This window comes from Phasianus colchicus, chromosome Z (genome assembly GCF_987193195.1).
Source record: "Phasianus colchicus chromosome Z, bPhaCol1.hap1.1, whole genome shotgun sequence".
In the NCBI taxonomy this organism is placed as follows: Eukaryota; Metazoa; Chordata; class Aves; order Galliformes; family Phasianidae; genus Phasianus; species Phasianus colchicus.
In genome coordinates this window covers 77,437,468-77,459,564 of record NC_143476.1, presented here as the reverse complement: position 1 = coordinate 77,459,564, position 22,097 = coordinate 77,437,468, and the positions used below count along the sequence as shown (strand labels likewise).

The window sequence follows — 22,097 nt, the reverse complement described above, 5'->3', positions numbered from 1 at the left end:
AGTACTTGCTGGGAAAAAAAAAAAAAAAGCTGTTAAGACTACCAGTAGCACTACTAAAACCACACTATTCAAGAGGTATTAAGATCAGAACTTCAGTTCTTGCAGGGATCCACTCTGCAACTGATTTTGCTCCTGTAAATGTACTTTTTAGCTATTACAAACATTAAATTTAAAAAAAATGTTGATTTTAATGTTGTCTTTGACTCTTTTCTACCATATCTTTGATCTGATAAATCTTAATTACTTTCTTTTGTTGAAATTACAATTTTACATTAAAATCTTTTATTTAATCCTTAGGCTCGTGAATTTCACTTCTTGACTGATATTCACTCCAAGTTTTAAGTTACTATTTTAAGTAAAATACCACTGTATAGAACAAGAAAATGGAGGTGAGGAGAAGCAAACAGCAAGCAGTGCTTTCCCGAATGTGTAAAAGGTATAGTGAAAAGTACATGAAATACCACTTGGGAAGTAAGGTTGATGTGAGCTAACAGTGTGCACTTGCAGCACAGAAGGTAAACTATATTCTGTGCCACATCAAAAGAGGGATGGCCAGCAAGGCAAGGAAGGTGATTATACTCTGCATCCACACCTGGGATTTCCTCCACGAGAAAGATGTGGAGTTGTTGGAGTAGGTCCAGAAGAGGGCCATGAAAATTATCAGAGGGCTGGAGCACCCCTCCTATGAAGACAGGCTGACAGAGCTGGGCTTGTTAAGCCTGGTAAGGAGAAGGCTGCTGGGAGACCTATCTGAGGCCTTCCAGTATTTAAAAGGAGTCTATACACATGAAAGAAATCAACTTTTTACAAGGGTAGGTAGTGACAGGACGGGGGGAAAGCTTTTAAACTAAAGTAGGTGAGATTTAGATTAGATGTCAGGGGGAAGTTCTTTACTGCAACAGTGGTGAGGTGCTGGAACAGGCTGCCCAGAGAGGCTGTGGATGCCCCGTCCCTGGAAGTGTTCAAAGCCAGGAGGGATGGGGCCCTGAGCAATCTGATCTACTACTTGATCTGGAAGTTGGCAACTCAACCTGTGCCAGAGGGGTTGGAACTCGATGATCCTTAAGTTCTATTCCAGCTCAGGCCATTCTATAATTCTAAATGCTATGATTCTATGTTTTTTTTTTTTTTTAAATGATGACAACAAATACCAGTGTGAAGGGTGAAAGTTTCAGTCCAGTTATTCATGTTGTGCACTGATTTATCCTAGATATAGAAACCACTCAAAAAGAAAAACTAGTGGTAATGTCAAACTCTATAAATAAATTATGAAAATATCAATGCTAGTATATAAATATATATATTATAAAAAAAAAATAACAACTACTTCAGTATTTTTTAATTTGTGTTGTGTAACCTAAGGGTTTAGCAGAAGCAACTCCAATTTTTTTCAACACAAAAGGTTGGAATTTTCTACCACGCAATTCTTTTGGTTCTTTTCTGTAAAAAAGTAAGAAGTGACCATTCCTCTGCTATTAGCCTGCGTGCACTTTTATTAAGAAGCATTTCTGACTTGCAAGTTGCATTTTTGTAACTGCAATTGCACAAGGCAATTTTTACATAACACATTCACAGATAATATCCCTGACTTAATGAAGCCCATCCCATAAAATAGACCAATGTTTACAAATCCAGCTTTTCTTTAATACAACTATAAAGTATTTATATTTTTATACGTATATGTCAAATGTTTCCTTAAATTGTAATATTTTTGTTTTAATGTAAAGATTAAAAAACGCCACACTAAACTGAACTAAAAAAAACTCTGCAACCAATCAGTAAAAAAGGGCATTTAATTTCTTAGTTGACAATGAGTTGATCAGTGGTTCCAGATTAGCAGTAATCGGTTTAAATGTTTAAAATGAAATGACATTAAATCGGAAAAACTATTAAAAACTGTTATTGTGAGAAATACCAAAGCTGTTTATCTAAAGATTGATTACATAATCTACTTTGATGACATTAAGAAATCTTTGGATTTATGAAGCCAGTGATAATGAATCGTTTGCAATGATTTTGTGTGAATATACATTAATTCAGTTTTTATCCTAAAGAACAAATTCATCATGTGCCACTTCTGATTTTTAAAGGTCTGCTTCCATGCTTTTTCCTGCATTACAGGGCACTCTTCTTTGTCTCATTATTTCACACAAACCTGCTACAGATATCTTTTTTGCAATATCAACTTCTCAGCTTATAACAAATAAATCACAGAAAGGTTACATGGTGACTTCTAGGGGATAAAAATAAAAGCAAATTATTTTTTTCTCAGTATTAAGAAAGAATTTCTATTTCAGGAATCTATGGAGATTTCTATTAGGAAATACAGTTGTCATCAGACAAACCAATTTCACTCCGTTACTGTAGTAATTCCCTTAGGCACAGCATATCTTCCTTCAGCTATACACTTGAACTAAACTATAAACTGATTTAGAAATCAATCTTAACAAGCAGACTATTGCACAGATAATGCTTGTTTTTGAATTTTTGACTCAGTTCTTTTTTCCTATCACATCACAGTCACTGTGTGGGTCACGGAAATGGTCCTCAGTTTACAAGGGCATGCTTTATAACTGTGAAGCAAAGATTGACTTAGGAATAAAGTGAAATGGTTTCTACAGTGATCTTTGACTCAGACTCCTAGTTCTCCTCCCAGAGCTGCAGAAGGAGTAGGGCAGCAGCCTCTCCCTACAAGAGCTTGCCTTGCAGTCAATTGCACACATCCATGCAAAGCCATGATTGCATTTGTATTCTTCTGAAAGCAAGTGAGATATAAACTAGTGAAGACAGATGTAAATATTGACAGGATATAAGCGGTCTGAATCTATACTAGTAAATTACAGTGTATTAGAAATCATCTTGAAGCTCAGGAACTTTGATCGCTGTTAGAAACAGCCCTGCAGTGGAGCCATGTAGCGTTCTCTCAAGTCATTTCAGGTCTACCTGGGAGCAGTTTGGGAAATGAACCACTTCTTCTAGGCCAGCCTGTGCTAAAACCCAAATAAGATGAATACTACAGACACAGTACGTAGCTCCTGTCCTAGTTCCAGTATGCCAGTGCTCAGCGCCTGGCCCCTTTTATTTACTAGTGTGGAAGTAGCTATGCAGCCTGTAAAACTTCTGGTTTTAGCATTAGCAATTACAGAAAGTAATTGCATGAAATGAATGCAAAGCATGAAGTAGCTTCAAAAGTTAAAGACGGCATGAAGCATCCTTGCCAGTGTGGCAGGACATAGTATCTTGCAGCACTGTCTTCAAGAAAAGCCCCCTACAAACTTAAGGAAATAAAACTCTTGGTCAAAATTACTGGGAAAACTGCATCTTTTCCAAAGGGAATTTGATTAAACTGTATTTGTATCTTATATAACCCTAACAATGCTTATTTCTAGATATCTATCTGCAAGCTCTTATTTCCAACAACTTCTTAAAGATTTTCTAAATTGAATAATTCTTTAAAATATTATTTACCTAATCAAGGAAATATGCTAAGAAAAGGCTATGCTTTCTTTTTTAGGACACTTTTAATTAGTTTTTCAAACAGAACTAGAGAAAACAACGTGTTTCTTATCAAATGTTGTAGCAGAACTAGACTGAACTTGCCAAAAAGCTTTATCGATTTCAAAAGTTTCCCATGCTTTGAATTTGGCCTCTACACATCTTCAAATTCTAGTTCTGATCTCATATTTCAGAAAACAAGTTGTGTCCATTAGCAGTAATTTGCCTATACACGTGTTACATAGACATCACACTAGAATTGGGCCCTTAGATAAAATCTATCCACTGGTATGTTTCTGTACGGATACACAGCATATATTGTTGTGCATCAGTTAGTTGCATAATTTTCTCTGGCTCCCATAGTACCTTAGATTGACAGTTAGTTAAAATCTCAGACACTAATTTACAGCAAAATAATATAACGTAATTTCAACTTTCAAATAAGTTCTCTTAATACCACAACAAATAACCAAGGTAGTCAGTGGAAAAGCTGTGCAATGCTTATTTTTTTTCAAGACTCATGCAATAGAGAATGTACTATCACACAAAATTTATACCAACATAGCTTTTACTGCTAAAAATCTCTTGTTTCCTAGAACTAGTAAATAAAGTCAAGGTGGGATCAGACTTGGAAGACTAAATATCCTACTGCTATTCTACAAATCTCAAGAAGTGCCAGGAAAAAGAATATATTTTAGGAAGTTTGTATGTCTATCTGATTTTAAACGAATAAAAAAAAAAAAAAAAAAAAAAAAACCTGAATTGGTAAGCCCAGTGGAATAAACAGATGTCTTCAGAATCTTCTTAACATTTGTCTTTGCAGATATGTGCACAGATAACAGATGGTGCAAATGACTCAGCATATATTTTCAAAACCAATATAGGCAGAAAACATTTCTCTAACTGTTTGGCATTACATTAAAAAAAAAAAAAAAAGGTTCAACTCGAGAAGCAGTGACTAAATACATATATACTTTGTCTTGATTTACCTTTTCTGAATTGGTTGCAAATACTGTCAATGACAATTTTATGTTACAGTTGTTAGTAAAGTGGTACAGCGACTTTACTTTCATCACAGCTTATTCATGTTTTGGTGATCTGTCTGTTGCACTAGCCATCAAACAAAAATGCAGAAGTGTAACACACTTTGGATATTTTTTTTTCTCTCTTGATGAAGAAGAAATAATTGAGTATTCATCATTCCCTGTTAAAAGAAAGCAGGAAGAATATCTCACTGTGACTACATTTTTGTGGTAAAGATTCATTATTTTCTTTGTGGAATCAGTACGGAAATTCATTAAAAGCAAGAGAAGTGCAAATATTTGTCTTTAGCACACAGCTTTGTCTTGCACATATATTTGAGTTATTATCTTCACATGCATAGGCCAGTGGCCTTAAAAAGATGGTCCATATCAGTAGACATTTGTAAGCGTAGCACCTCATTGAGGAGGAATCCCTGCACATTGCTCAATGCTGGTCTTTGCAAATCTGTATCTAATCAGAGATACGACTGTAGATTCTTATAGCTATGCATATATCTTATCACAAAATTAAATCTGAGGGGAAAAGTTCTTTTTTTCTTTTCTTTTGCTTTCGTGTTAGTCCACTCTGATTCATCCTTTTTTTTTTCAGGTCATTGGATCCAAAAGACTGGAATTGAACCCAAAAGACAAAAGGATGTTCCTAACACATGATTCATATTTAAAATAATATTCCATTCCAAAGGATTATTTTAACAAGAAAGAAGACAAAGTCAAGATTTGGAGACTTCAGAATTTTTATTCTGAAAAGAAAAAGCATAGGCTGTTAAAAGCATAGGCCATGCCTGTTTTTCCCATTTAAAGTCTAACGCTGCTAGGAAGCTATTATCATGCTATTTTCACACTGATTTGTGTGCAGTTTTTCAGAAAGTGCTGGTTTGGGCTGGGACCAATTGATATTTACAGACAGTTCCTGAAGACAGTCAGCACAGGTCTAGGATGACCCGTGATCAGCAGTTCACTTGCGGCCAGCTTGTCTCAGGAAAACGGACACAGGTATTCACCTTCCAGGAGAGAAAACAAGCTTAGACATGTTTCATCTACCAGTATTCATACAGCCCCCATGCAAACAAATCAGTGACAAATCTGGGGACAGATAAAAATGAGAGAATTTCCCCAAATGTACCTGTTACCCTATCTAAGCTTCCCTGCGTGAAAAGAGCAGAATTCACTGTAGCAGTCTGCAGTTCAAAAGGCTTGTGTTCCAGCTCCTTTAAGCTCTCACAAAGAACACAAGTTGTTTCTGCAAGGTGACATTTGGGTGCTCTAGACCCTGTCTATCACTTGAGGCTGTTTTTGAATATTTTTGCCTTCAAAGCTTTTAGGTGGCATCATTTTAGTAGCAATAATACCACCAGAGTGCATTCCTTCTTTCTTCCTTTGAAATTTTGGTCATTACCCAAAATACATCCAAAAACCAAACCCCTTACAAATTCTTATCTTTGAGACTGATGATTATTGCCATCCCATTATATGCTGAATTTTGTTGCTACTTTTTTTCCCTCAAGAATTTATCAAACAGTCCAATAATGTTATAAAGACCTTTGAGTTACTCACAACACACTCAAAGTTTGGTGAAGTTCCTGTCACATTATTTTTGATCCTGAAATAAACTTTGCATCCTCACTTTAAGTGAGGGACTGACTGGAACAGACACAAAAGTGTTCATGAAGGGGCAATTTGTTGTAATGACAGTAAATAAATTCTGCAAGGTCAGAAGACTGAAAAGTTTAGAATGCACTGAAAACATCTCTTTTTCTGTTCTTTTCAGATGGTGAAAGGGAGTGTATATTATGCAAAACACTGTTTATTTAACAAGCCTCGAGCACTGAATCAAGTCATTTATGAAATGCTTTTATAATTCAGCCACTGAGAAAAGCTTTGAATTTTCAGCAGTAGTTATCTGATAGTCAAGAACAGGCAGAAGATAATGTGAGCTTAATATAGATCCATTCTGGGAGATGGTTGAAGGAGTGAAGTGATATAAACCCGACTCGTGACTCTACAGGATACCTCTTTACTAAAAACTGTAACATAAAATTGTCACTGACAGTATTTGCAACCAATTCAGAAAAGGCATATCAACAGAAGAAGCTACATCTTTACATTTTGCAATCCGTTCAGACTAGATGGCAAATGATGTGGAGCAACTGATTCGAAATAAACTGACAAATGGAAAGGAAATCTCTTTCGCCAATGAATTTGTAACATTCTGAGTGCTATTATGCAGATTGAATCAAAGGGATTTTGAAGCAATGCAAAATCAGTAAAAGAAACAACTAACTTAGTAAGTAGTAGAAAACGCTTTCATTAAGAAAAGGATATGAAAATTTGATATTTAAATTAAAAGGTAGATAGACAAGTATGCACAAAATCATAGTATCGCAATGATCTCTTACTAAGAACAACTCAAAAATCTGAAAGCCTGATTTCGTTAAGAATACTTCCATTCTTGCTCAATATACATACAAACTGTAGTAAAATACTTCTTTTTTATAAGAGTTTCAGAAATATGCCCTAAGGGAATTAATACATATATATATATTTAACTGCAGATCACAGCAGGTTAAAAGATACTAATATAATCTACTCAGAAAGGCAAATGTGTCTACATAGGGCCTGAACTTGGTTTAATCTGCTTAAAAACTAATCAAGGTGATTCAGCATAAGAGTCAGGACTAGGATTCATGAGTGCTTTATAAACTCCAGTGCCTTATAGATTCCAATGCTTTATAGAATAGATTATTTCTATAGCGAGACAATGCTTGGTACTACATAGGGAAATTCAAATATTTTTTCCTTGGTCTTCTATCATTAATAGTATAATATCATATTATATTCTTTTCTCTTTAACTACTGTAACTTACAGAAGAGGTGAAGTGCAGTTTTTATGCATTCCTCTAGCTGGTATTGAAAGCAGCACTTTTCTTGTCAGTTTTCATTTTGTTTCCTAATGTGATACCTTCGAGACTTTAGGCTACATCTGGTTAGTTTACAGTTCTTCAGGAAATTAACTTACTAAATATCTGAGACCTCCAGAGGGCTGATCTGTGTTTCCGGTAAATCACAGTCCTTCATCAAATACTATGTCCTACAAATAGCTGTGCATTATTTTATTATGGAATGACGACGACAGGAAGCAAAGCAGTTTTGCAGTAGAGCTTTTACTTTGTCTCTACGCAAAAAGTAAATATTGGTGCCAAAGTAACCAGGCAGGATCTACATCAGAGGCTTTTCTTTTTCTGAGATGTCATCAGAGTTTCACTGATGACATGTTCTTAAATTCAAACGCCCTAACATTGCAACTTCTCAGTGTTTGCCAGGAATTCCAAAATAAACTGAAGAAAAAAATGATCTATCAGCCTGAAATCAATGCACAAAATCACAAAATTACAGTATCATTTTTGTTGCAAGGATCTCTTAAAGGCCACCTAGTCCAACTCCCTGGCACGTAATGGGGATGCCTATAGCTTGATCAAGTTGCTCAGAGCCTGTTTCAGCATGACCTTGATTGTATCCAAGGATCCAACACCTCTTTGGGAAACCTGCTCCTCTGCTTCACCACCCTTACTGTAAATTTTTTTTTCCCGAAACCCAGTTGAAATCTCTCCTCATTTAGCTTGAAACCATTTCCCTTTGTCCTTCACAACAGACCCTGCTAAAGAGTCTGTTCCCTTTCCTCTTACATCTGCCCTTTAAATACTGAAAGGCCACAATCAGGTCACCTTGCAGCCTGAGGCTGAACAGCCTCAGCTCTCTCAGCCTGTCCTCACAGGAGAGGTGTTCCATCCCTTCGATCATTTTTGTGGCTTTCCTCTGGACATGCTCCAACAGGTCTATGTATCTCCTGTACTGAGGACTCCACATCTGAACACAGAATTCCAGGTGAGGCCTCACCAGCGCAGAGCAGAGAGGCAGGATCTCCTCCCTCAACCTGCTGACAGTGTTTATTTTGATGCAGCCCAGGGAACTGTTGGCTTTCTGGGCTGCAAGGGCACTTTGCTGGCCGATGTCCAGCTTACCATTCACTCAGTCCTTCTCAGCAGGGCTGAGCTCCTTCCCTTTGTATCCCAGCTTGTATTGATAGCAGGGGTTTGCCGTGATCCAAATGCAAGAACTTGCACTTTACTTTGTAGAATCTTATGATATTCTCCTGGGCTCCCTGCTAAGCCTAAGTCCATCTGGATAGCATCTTATCCCTTGGGTGTGCTGACTGCAGCACACAGCTTGGTGTCACCCACAAACTTGCTCAATTCCACTGTCAATGTCACTGATGAAGTTATTAAAGAGCATTGGTTTGATCTTTCCCAGGCATCTACTATTGAAACTCTAAAAAGCTGCCAGACAGGCTGTAAGTTGGACTTTACATGGCCACTAGGTTGGTCCTGAAATCCCAAGTGAATGCACACTCAGCAGCTGAATCTTTAACTTGAATGCAGTTATACATACTTGTGCAGTTCGCAGGACTTACTTAAGCATAAAGGTAAAATGCTGTGCTGTATAAACTACACAACAAACATCCATAGATTGCCATTTGGATTTTGCTGTCTCTTGAGAGAGACAAAGTGCACTATGCACTAGGTATGTTTCCTTAGTTCTATAATACAAAGAATACAGAGGGTTTACCTTACTGTCTTCGTTTCTTTTCTCTGCCCACCTTCCTACCTCTTCCTCCAAGCTTTTGTTATTACTTACCTGAAAGTAAGGTGCACTAAAGACACTGATGCATTATTCTCAGTTCATGTTTGGTCTTGTATAGACAGTTTCCTTGCATTAGGCATTATTTTGCCTGATCTGTGAGCATATCAGTTAAAGCTTCTTTTATCATCACATGTAGTTTTCAAATAAAAATATCCTTTGTTGCTGATCAGGGAAATAGAATTTCAACAATACCATTCATAGTTCTGAATTACCCACCTCCAAGATTTCCACAATCTAAAGGAGAGGGGAGAATGTAATTAGAATAAGTCGTATTGATAAAGGTCTGTGGCCAAGTCATAAATGAGTATTACTCTTCTATTCTTTGTTTTTACAGATTAGTCATATAGTGTAGAACTCAATCCTAAAACAGAAACTTATAATGGGTCTGATTTTTCTTTAGCCAATTTGCCTTCTCACTACTCAGTAGTTTCAATGAGACAGCAGTTCTATTCATAGAATAACAGTAATGCCATTTGACTGCATGCTTGGAAAACATATGGATACTTTCAGAACTGTAAGGTGATAAGTAAGAAAATCCTCTCTCTGCACTGAAGAATGAAACCGTACTGCTCTGATTAGAGGAAGATCCTCAAAAGTATCCTGTGGAGCAACTATAACATCCACCTGCTGAGAAGTTTAAAGGAGTTTGGGTTTCTCAGTCCACATACAGAGAATGAAAATGTTCTGAGTCAGATGGGTAACACTGAGGCAGACAACTCATCTCAAAGGAAGAACCATGGGGAGCAGTCAGCCACAGGAGGCTATGATTGATGTTTGAGGGAGAAAGGAACATGAAGAACACCACGATCCTGAGCAATGGAGGATGAACAGGCTTGGAGCAGTGCCTTCCATAGAGTTATTTGCATCCAGGTATCCACATTAACATGTGGACCACCTTGTCTTGGGTTTTGCTTGAGAGAATGCACATTAACAGGAAAAGGCATAATAAAATTTACATCATCTGATTTTGGTTAATCACTTTAACAGCTAAGTTAGTTGATGAGTCTCCCTAGGCTCCCTGCACAGGGAGCGAAAAAATAAACCAAACTCCTGCAGATGGTGATTCAGATTAGAAGGTTAATGCAGGTGCTCTTTATCACCTTGAGGGGAGACTTTCTCTCTATTGAATGTATTAAGCACCAATAATCTAAAACCATCTCCAGCAGCTCCCCTGCTGAGTGTTCCTGCATTTTTATGACCAGAAATGCCTCCCCACACCTTTTTGGATTAACAGTTTGGATAATTTGTTTTACCAGTAAGGGTAATGGCTCTGAGAAATCAGTGAGGGGCTCTTGGAGAGTAGCTAGGGATTCGTCTAGGTGAATTCAGTTCTGGTGCAGTAGCTTTAATGCAAGCATACCACAATTGCATGGCATAATAAACCAAATGGAGGACCAAGTGAGAGACAAAAAAGGCATCTACTGAGAGTAGAAGAATGTTCAGAGTGAAAGCTTAAAATTTGCTCTATTATAGGGATTATAGCATTACACAGGATAGAGCACACAATGAAAGTTACAACAAGAGGTCTTGGATTCAGGAAACAATATTTACATCTTGAAAGCATGGCATTTACCTTGCCATGGTTGAGAAAGGTGTTAATCTTGAAGACTTATATTCTAAGGAAAATAGTGTATATTTACAAAAAAATAGTGTACTCTAACTTGCACAACTGGAAATTTTTCTTAGCTGGAACCTCCATCCATATTCAGTGGATACCTGAAAAATGACTATTGATCTGAAAAATCTGATAATCTTCTGTGTATATATTACACATTTCTTTATAATCAAATGAAGTCCTTTTGGCTTTATATACTCAATTGAAAGTAATCAAACCATTCATCCTTCTGAGGGAACGAAAAGCATTATGAATAGCACTAAGTATGAATGGTGACAACAATAATTTATTTTTATAGCAGCCAGGTTTTGTAAGCATGCAGATACAGACAAGTTTCAGCTAACCTTCAAGCAGCTCCATAATTCCAACCAAAAACTTACAAAGTTCTTGTTTCACTGAAATTATGTTGAAAATGATAGTGAGTTGAGTTTCATTTCATATTACAAAGTTATTTTCTCCTTCTGAAGTTTATGCTAGAAGTTTCTTTCTATTTATTTTTAAAAGGACAGATTTTGTTTCTCTTCTGTATAGTTAATGGTAGGAATAAGTGCATGATGATTGCAGTACTGGAAAAAAAATAACTGCTTCTGAGTTTTTTGAATTTCAACATAGCCTTTTTGTGAATTTATTGAAACTAACACACAAGACACCCTCAGCAATACAGATGCCTGCTGGAACCCCCTCAAATGTAAGTAACAGAATATTTTATAAAAAATATGTATGTATGTATGTAAGTATTTTTCAGATCCAACCTTTAGAATTAAGTCTAAGGAAAGGAACAAAATAATTCTATGCAAGGAAGTACATGAGAGAAAGTACATCAAAGGAGCTTTCATTATTCAAAATAACAAAATGTCATGTATTTCCACTATCTATACCTTAAAATAAAGTTGAGTGTCATTATAGATTATAGATGGATTGAAATGAGAATAGAAAAGCTACGAGTGATCTGTTGAGAACATGGGAACTATTTTCTGGTCTCATTCAAATGACAAGGAATATTTTAGCTTGGTGAAGCAAAGAGATTGCTTCAAAACATTTGTATCACAGCACTGTATTAGCAGTAGTGCAAAAATTAGGTAATTGTGGTAATGAACTAGACCTGACAGTATGCATCTCTGTCTTCTTCAATATTACTCACATGAGACTGTCATGAACATTTTTTAAAACCATGCCATTCCAGACAAAGAGAAAAAATTTATTAAAGTGATATAAAAAATATTGTATGGCAGTTTATGGTGGCTCTTTAAAATAAATACTCAGCAAGTTTTTAATACTAAAATTGCTGTTCTTCTTGCATGAGAAAGCAAACAAACAATCAAACAAACAAAACCACTGCAAAGTATAAGAAGTGTTATGTGGACCAGTGACAAAAATCTGAAGAGCCTGGCATACAAAGTGCCTCACTTCAGACCTAGACACAGAACAAAGTACCTTGTTTTTTGACTTTTCTAATGTCAAAGTAAGCCTTTAAAGTGTCACTATTTCAGGTGAGCAATTTTTATTTCTAATTGCATCTCAGCAGGAACTTCTGTCCAGAAATACTTTAGATATCAGAACAGTCATGTGTGAAAAGTGTAAATTTGACATGGCAAAAAAGATCAGTTAAAAGCTTTAAAATTAGTGCCCTTGAGAAAATATGATTGTAATATGGCTGAAAATGACCTTTTGGCAATAATAGGCAGCCTGTGCAAAGCCAATTATTTTTTATACCCTCTTTAAGCACACAGATCAAGAAGTTACACTGTGCACGTTACCATAGATTTAAAAAAAAAAAAAAAAAAAAAAAAAAAAGATTTGCTGAAGAGCAGCTGGATATATGGTATTTAGTTGGATTTATGTACATCTGGACTTATTCTGAGAAACCTGCTCTGGCATAGATAGTCCAAGCATTCAGTGCCTGGAGATTCAGTCCACCTGTGAAGAGCTGCTTCAGAATAATCATTCCACAGGGATATGTCAGTTGAACCTGGAAAACTACCATACAGATAAACACTTACTGTGCTTTACAGAGACAGAACAAAAGATCCTGATCCAGTTCCTCCTAAACAAAGGGAGCTCCCTCTTTTACAGCAGAGAAGCTGTATTTGGCAATGAGGTGCATATAACTGCCTGAGTATTCATTCTGAGGTTCATGGTGGATACAACCACCTAAAATACAATAGAACCAACTAATGTTTCTGCTCTGCTTCAATTTTTATTAAGGAAATAATAAGACACACATTATGAAGCCTATTATTTTTCCCTGGGATGTCTATCAAATGTAACATTGGAGCTAACCATAATGCATGCAGATTTTTGTAGTCTTTCAAGATGAAGGCTTACATAAAATATTTCGTAATTTACAATTTACCCCAAATCCCATCACAATATACTACAGAATAAAAATTCATGAATTGGGTTGATTGTTGGCAGGGAGAAACATGGGAATTATGGTTTGATGATTACTGGCTAAATCCCTCCTTGAATCCACATCTGAGTAATTTCCTACCAGCTCTCACAATAATGAAGAAAAAGTGTGGAAATAAGTATCCATTAGGTTCAACATTTTGCTTTTGCATGCTTCCTCTAACTAATTGTTTCATTATTCTTATCCTCTGTAAGGAAGACCAGCTTTCTATCTAAAAGAAACAGAAGAACACAGGACAGCCATCTAATTCATTACAGAAGTCTCCCTCTCTAGAAACTATTAACTCATCAATAGCACAGTGTTACAATCAGCACTTAAAAACAGGGGCATACTAATTTTGAAGCACTAAGCATTAATATCTAGTTAACTAATTGTCACTGTCATCATTAAATAATAGCATAAATACTGAAACATTGAGTTTTTAGTTACAGTAAAATAAAGTAACAGGGCTTATGACAGTGCCTGAGTTTTTAATTTCCAAAGCTGATAGCACTGTGCTCTGAGAACCTTCTTTGAGGCACTGGTGTCAGTTTTGTTCAAGTTGCAATCCAAACATTATGGAGATTATCCAAAGATACACGGATGACACAAATACTTCCTAGTGTTAAATTTCTATAAAGGTTTGGGCCTTCCTGTAAATGATTTTTCACCTTTATTTTTCAACGCTGAAGGATCTGCATGTCAATTAGCTCACAATATTAGCACAGTTCCCAAATGAGAACCTGGGAATACACCACTGTCAGTAAGCCATGAAGATGAATATAGTTATCATCATCATTTTAGCTTAGTGAACCAGTGAGGCGTGATTGTGAAACTGTAACCCAGTGTGTTTCTGCTACAGTTCAGATTATTAGAAGAAAAACAAAGCTGCCTTGCACTGTTATATCATGGCTTGAAAGACAAAGATAATATAATCTTTATATATAATCTTTAATAATAAAGCAAAGACATAAAAAATCATAACATTAAGAAAACAGTTTGGAAAAAATGAGTATTATTTTTAGGTCAAGAAACAGCAGCCACAATGGAAACAAATTTTAATCACATTGTGTAGATGCTGCATTGGACTCCAGGAACTTCCTTATTATTCAGAATTAATTTACTGCCAGCAATGACTAAGACAGTGCACAAAATAAAAATAATGAAATATTTTAAACAAATACAAGGCTCTGGGAATCTAATGACTGCTCTTATGTAGGCACATCAGAAATCTGTCAGATTACACAGTCCTAGAGTACAGGAGATATGAGTAGAATTACAGATATTATATCAAAGGCAAGAAGGTAAGAATAATAAGTTATCACTTCTTCCATTAGTATGTGTGTTGCAGCCCAGGAAAGATGAATGACCTCCTCACCTATCTGAGAACAGACAAAGAAGCATACGCCAGAACTTATGTGGGCCTTCTTAAAGCCTCAGCAATTGTAAAAAATGAGAACATGATTTGTTTTCCTCTCCATTGATCATGACACACTGAGTTAAATCAATAGTGTCCTCAGCTACTTCTCTTCTCTAATACTCTCTAGCTTAGCGTAAAACTTTGGTATTGGTATTAACACCTGGCTTCAGTCTACATGAAGCATATCTTCTGCATGTCTACAGCCATTTTCCATTGTAGTTTATTATAGTGTCAAATCACACAAACTAATATATTCCCCTAAGCTATCTTATTTTTTGGCCTAACACAGGTTGCTATGACCTCTTCACCTACTGGAATAGGTCACAAACTGCAGCATTGCTCTGTTATCTTGATGAAGCAGGAAGTGGCCTGACATCAGATGATAGGTCAAGGCTGTGTGCAAAAGTCAGCAATAACTCAACACTGCACAACGGCACATCCTAGAAGAAATATAATTATTACATTCCCCAAAGAGGAATATCTTTGTCCTAAGAATGTAGATTACATAATGTTATTATTAGTATTACCATGTTTGGAAATTGTATTGTAAATAGAGCACTCGTCTAAATTGGAAAATTCCTACTTTACTAATATTTTCATCAGAGTCAATCTCAGATATGTAGTTTCAATATTTTAACTATTTATAGAAGCATTTGCTAACTAAAGCAATAGACATACGTACATATATAAGTATAAAATATTTTAGAGTATATCTCAAGAGATCCACTGTGCCTCTGGTAGCCACATGACTCCCATATGTTCCATACTTACTCAGTACCCAATTAAAGGTTGTGGGATATGATTTCTATAAGCATTTATTGCTTTTCACTGCAAATGAAGTCAAAAGAATCAGTGCTTTGAACATTGTTCAACATCTTGCCATATCATAAAAAGTTGTTCCGATAATATTTGTGAAGCACTAAATGATGATTATCATATGAAGATCAAATGTAGAGAAATTTCGGGAGAGTTTTAGCTGTTCTAATGACTAACCATAGGGACGAAGGTGCTGAGCCAATGTATTATCAAAACAGAAAAATCCAATGCTGAATAATTGTGACTGTAATCCAATCCTTGAGCTCAGATGAGTAAAGCAGAGATCTTACTGAAGTGTGTGATTATGTAATTGAAAATTATGTTCATTATTAATAAATGCTAAGACATGAAATTCAAATTGATGCATTATTACTAGTTTTTGTACATGTTAAATTTACGTTACCATAATTCTTAGTCCTTAGAAATCCTAACCATCCCCTGCATTTCTGAATTTTACTATCAAGCATTCATTTAAACAATTTATTTTATAAAGGGAAGGACCTTCAGACTCTACAACAGAAATTCCCAGAATCTTTTCATTTAAGTGGTGATACTGTCAGAGATGAGGTTCTGCAGGCTAAGTTCTGATTTCTAATGGTGTTAATGAGTTAATATAAAGCAAAATCCCCCTCCACTTAACATAAAACCTAAAAAATATCCCACCAAACCCAGAGTCTGACATAACTGAACTGCAAGGATAGTAAGAAAAAGCCGTAACAAAGAAACCAGAGAACCTGAAGGGTTCTTGCTGAGCAAACATTGTCTGACTGCCATGAGAAATGCTAGCAAAGCATGCTCTTTCCAGAAGCTTTGCAGTTTTCTGACTTTTAAAAAACCCAGTCTTCAAGTTCTATACTTCTCTGCTAGATTTTTATCTGACTAAGACTTTATTACATGTAAAAAATCTGAAAATTGCAGGTAAATACCTTGCTTAGTAGACTATGTTTTCCTAACCTTACATCCAACTATTGCAAATAAAAACATGAAAATAGAGGCTGGGGATCTTCAGACACTGTTACTCAGGGACTAACATTTGAGACTTTACCATAGATGATGGAAAAAGGAAGAACAATCTTCCAATACAGCAACAATGAATTTACTGCAAATAATTCTTTATTTTATATATAGAGGTGAGATGGCCAGATGGCATCAGTGGCAAAAATGTCATCTCATCTTCACTTGCTTAGAAACTCTGTCTCTACAAGACCTGGCTATAACTGCTCATTGTTTGGAGCTTACACACTGTTTTTGCAATTCACCGCAGCTGAAAGTGAATACAAAATGCAGAAGAAAGGTTTTACAGACTAGCTATAGGAGAGGATCCTGTAGCATTCTTCCTGTTTTTGCATTTCCCTTGGTCTCAAGCGAAAGTTTTATTCCTAATTTTCTAATGAACAACTGGCTCAGACTCTGAGGTATGATAAAGCTGTTTGGTCTGTGAGTCATTATGGAAGTACACTAGTCTGAGGCAATGCAGATCAGAAAGCTGAGGATAAATCACACAAGAAGCTGCAGATAATGGCCTTTCTGAGCCAAGGAGAAATTAAGCAGCATCATTAGGAAACTTTGTGAAACTTCTTCAGAGAAGACCTTGTTTAGGAATTAAACTCATAATACTGGTGTAAAAAAGATAACAAACTGAATATATATTATTATATTATATATATTATATTATATATATTGTATTATATATTATATATACACTCTCACAGCACTAATTGTCTGTTTTTTTTATCCAGAATGGATTGGCTGGAACACAACTTACAGTGAGCATTAAAAAAAGAGCTCATGTCATTGTCTCTTATTTTTAGAGAAGTACATAGATATTTTAAAAGACCATAGGGTCCTGCTGGCAAACAGTTACTAACTAAACTACTTTTAAAAAATCAGTGCAACGAAATGGCAGTAATGATATGATAGTGGGCAGGTGGGATCAAAACTAGAAAAATTAAAGAAAGATATCAGCTCTGGCTGATAACAGGAATGCCAATGCTAAGAATTGGCCAAGAAATCCAAGAAGTACATACACCATCTGAGTTCATTATTATTGAGGATAACATCCCAATGTGCTCTGAACTACTCAGGGTCAAGGTTGGCTCAGTACCAGCTTATGGCCATCTTATTTCGTTACAAAGAAAAGCCCTTCCATTTCATTTCATAGTCAATCTGATGGTCCAATCTGACATTTTTAATCATTCTTTGAAAGATGAAAATCCACTGATTTGTTTCTCTTTAATTTCATTCAGTGCTATTGTTCAGAGAGGCAGTAGGCTTGATTTCATTATTCTGTTCCTTTCTGTCTTTAAATTTAACCTTTGTTCTTCCTAATAGTACAATGTGAGTAGGCCTGTGGAATCTGAAAACTTTCACATACTGGCTTCTACAAAAAAGAATGTTTCTAGAAGAAGGTTTTTAGAGGATGTTCTTGTAATCTGCAGTCTGAAGCAATGAATGTATAAGACAGAATGCAACTGTGGCCTGGAAGAATATGCTAGGTTGCAGAGATTGAGGAGACAGCACGTCACGCTCACGGAATCTTTACTTCCTTCACCATCACATTATCTGTTAAAACTCGGCTTGCAACCGACTAGCAGCTGTGCTGTGTACTGAAAAACTGATATATATGTTTTTTAAGAATAAGTCTTCAAGTCTATGATCACCATCACCTATTATAATATTACTTCAAAGCAAAGTTAGTGTATTATCCTGGTAGCCCATGTGAAAATGTTTTGTTTTGTTGGGTTTTTTTTGTTTGTTTTGAGAACATACATGGAAGCGACAGTGTGAGTACCTGGAAATGTCCACACACACACACACACAAAAACCCTCTCTACTCAAAATAAGATTGAAACTCACAGATGGGCAATTTTGCCTTTTTCAGAACAGGTGTGCAAGGGCTGCTCCAAAAAGAGCACTATTACCTATGTTACTCTGTTGGCTTCTGACATCAGAGGCGCATGTTGGTTATAAGGCAGTGTATGCCAAACCTTCCTACCAACATCCTGTTATGTTATGTTGCCGTGTGAGATGGCGGCAAAGGGCAGTCTGACACAGTGATGTCTGACATGGAAGAGTGCATGAAGCAAAGGTGTGGAACTGAATTCCTTAATGCAGAAAAATTAGCACCCACTGACATTCACTGCTGCGTGCTGAATATCAATGGAGAACAAACAATGGATATGAGCACAGTGACCTAGTGCTTTTCAGCATTGGCAGCAACAATGTTTTCACATTCACATTTCATATTCACATTTCCAGCCACGTTCTGGATGGCCATGCAGATGTTTGCAAATGTGAATGCAAGCTCTTGTTCATTGCTGGTGACAGTGCGTAGCTAATGGTGGTGACTGTGCTGAAAAACTGTGTTTTTTAGCTCAGGATTTACCCTATCAAGTAGTGTTACTGTTGTTACTGTTTTCTTTGTATCTGTTGCAGATTCCATGGAAATAAAGAGGTGGCATTACTTTCAGAGCAACCTCCGTATTTCAGAATTTTCTGATTCAGAAATTTGAGACAAACTCCAAATGCGTTTATAATTGTCTCTACAGAATACTGTGCTGAAATCTTTGAGTAAAAAAAAGAATGTATTGACAGAAATATGCAATAGATGGATATAGGTAAAGATCTCCTTTTCCTGACATTATTGGTTCTTTGGGGTCCTTTGGGGCCACTAACAACAGTTCAGATTGCCCCACAATTTTCAGTGTTCATTAATAGCAGCAAGTTTGTCAGAGAAAATAAATGATCCTTTCCGAAAGGATCATTCCAAGAGCATGGTGCCAGTAAGGAGACAGAATTGTTTCTATAAGAAAATTGAGTGTAGGCAGGCAGAAAGGTCTCCCTAAGAATGTGTACAGCTTTCTAAGTTCAAATGTAGCTCATATGGAAGAATTTAATATTTAAGCATTCATAAAAAGGTAAATACTTTTTAAGTTTTTACCTATATATATATTAACTCATTAAGCTTTATAAGTTAAGAATAAGCCAGGGCTTATTCCCTTTCACTCTATAGAGTAATTTTTATCCAGATCTTTAGGAAGCTGGTAGAAAATGTACCCTTTCAGAACATGAATGAAAGATGCTATGAAGCAGAACCCACAACGCAGTAGAATGCAAAAACGTGCCAGTCAGCATCCTGCTGACCTACTTATATTGTAGCAATTCCATTTGTGAAGATATGTCACTTTTTTTTTTTTTTTTTTTGGAAAGCTGCACAGTGAGGTGTCAGCAAACATGCTGCTTATCATTAAATATGTCATTCAATGACTGCAAATGCTTGTCTGTATGACTGACAGTGTTAGTCACCAAGCTCCAACTGCAATAGGCAGTATTACATTCCTAAAGGAACAAATATCGTTATGTTTTTACAATAGAAATATGTGGGACTGTACAAGTTGCTCATCTACAGTAAAGGTGTCATAAAAATTATTGAAACAGGCTGCCCAAGGAGGTGGATAAATGAAAGTGTTCAAGAAACATTTAAATTTTGTACTAAGGGGCATGGTTAGTGGGGAAATATTGGTGGCAGGTGGATGGTTGGACGAGATAATCTTGGAGGTCTTTTCAAGCCATGATGATTCTATGATTCCGTGATTCTGTGTCTCAGGTGGTCAATGAGACAGTTGCTTGGGACTTTTTCTGTTTGCTACAGACACATTTCAATAACTTTATCCATGTACGAAAAAAAGTCTACCTGATTCATCATCCAGCTTCACAAGAAGCATTTAATTCTTCAAGGCATATGTCAAACAAGGAGAATATCATTAACCTTCCTTATAAAGAAGGCAGAGACAAGTTTTCTCTTTGAACTGTCTTTTCACACACACATAAGTAATACAGAAGTAAATCTGTATTTCCTGTATTCTATGTGGAAAAAACTCATCCTGACAGTTAGGAACAATTTGGTAAAGGACTTAATGACATAGCCAGAAGTTATCTACAAAACAAGCAGAGGACTATATTGGATGAAAATAACAAAGAGTAAATCAACATCTATAACCTTCTGAAAATAAAACTTAAACTGAAAACACTAGTGAATTTCCAAATGTCTTACAATGACTCCTTTGAAGGAATGAGGATTAATAAACTAATTAAAATGGCCTCAAAACTAAAAATATTTTCTGGTTCAGTTACTGACTGTGTGTCAGTTTAGTACTGTTGGTGGTGAGGGATACAAAAGCAACCTTTGTTTATTAGTAAGCAAGTCAACAAAAAAAATAACCCTAAATAACTTTGAGTGCGTTGCAGGGCACTGTCTTACTAGGCGTGTATTTTTGCACTTAAGTCTGAGGCTAACTGTTTAGAAAAATAAAGTTTAGAAAGCACAATGAAAAATGAACAATACTTACAACCATACCGTTTAGGGACACCCAGCAATCTGGTGGGAAATCTTGGAGTAACGGTACTAAAAACTGAAGACAGCCATCCCAATGGCAAAGCAGCAGCATCATTCCAATTAGATTAAAGATTCTCACCACAGCACTGGCCAGATCATACGTCATGTGGAAAATCTGTAGGGGAAAATTACAGAAGTGTGATGCAAATCAGAAATGCAAATTATTTACTTTTCATCAGGCATATTAAAGACAAAGAAGCATCATTCTGAACTTCTAAGGAGGCAGAGTTCATTCAGTAATATTCACTAATGTGGGCACACTGATTTGGGCATGGGACTGCACATGATACACCTGACTCTCGTCTGCATCACGGTTACACAAGCTGCTAAAAAGTGTTTCATTTAAACAGAAGCCACCAACTGAAGTACTTTTGTAAAGCCACAGGCTTCTTTTAATTGAAGTAGATCTCAAAAAAAAAGAAGTAAAAAAGACTTGGAAAGCTTGGGAAAGGTAGTGAATCCATTGCTTGTCTGTTAACTGGATATCTTAAGTATTCACAAAATTGTGGAAGGTAAAAGTTCAATGACCTATTCACAATTGAGTCACATTTCCTGCCTTCTAAAAAGAAACAAAATGTGAGTGAAGAAGCAATATAGCAATTTTACATACATATATACATTTTTTTACTTCTGTACTGCAGATTTTGGTTCACCAAGCAAAATGACCCAGGAATATTTCACAGCTCCTAATTATTGGCAATTTTGCTAAAATGCTGAGAATCCTGAAATATCTGAGTAGCTAAGATAAGGTCAAAAAAATCATTTGGATTTTTCCATTATTGTTAAAAAACAATTTTATTCGTATAGCCTCTTATAGCAAAACATACTCTTAAGAACAAGAGCACAAAAGATAAAGGTCAGCTGTTATTCCCCAGTTATGTGAAGAGACATCAATAGAAAAAGATGATTTTGATGGGCACAAAATATTAGACATCATTATGGAGCCAAATAATAAAACTGAAGACCACACACAACACTGGCTGCTCCAATTAGGCATCCAGTCCATTTCCTTAATGCATTTGATTCTGTCCTTTCAGCATTCCAGACTCTCACCTAGTAGATGATACAGCAACACATCACCATGCACCACAGCCAGAGATCAGCCTGTGCAAACATGATCCTGCTCACTAACATTGCAAAACATACATCACCAAAATGGAAATTCCAAATGATTTCAAGTGTGCATGAGAAAATTATTCTGTCCCAGCTTTCACATCGCTGAAACT

General features: G+C 36.2%; 1 protein-coding gene across 1 annotated transcript in view; it reads right to left on the bottom strand.

The window, feature by feature from the left end:
• Positions 1–22,097, bottom strand: part of HCN1 (hyperpolarization activated cyclic nucleotide gated potassium channel 1) — a 195,240-nt gene that overhangs the window by 73,786 nt on the left and 99,357 nt on the right. Inside the window, exon 3 of the mRNA XM_090131796.1 lies at positions 20,825–20,986. Coding sequence (XP_089987922.1) covers positions 20,825–20,986 — 162 coding nt within the window. The remainder of the gene's footprint in view (positions 1–20,824; positions 20,987–22,097) is intronic.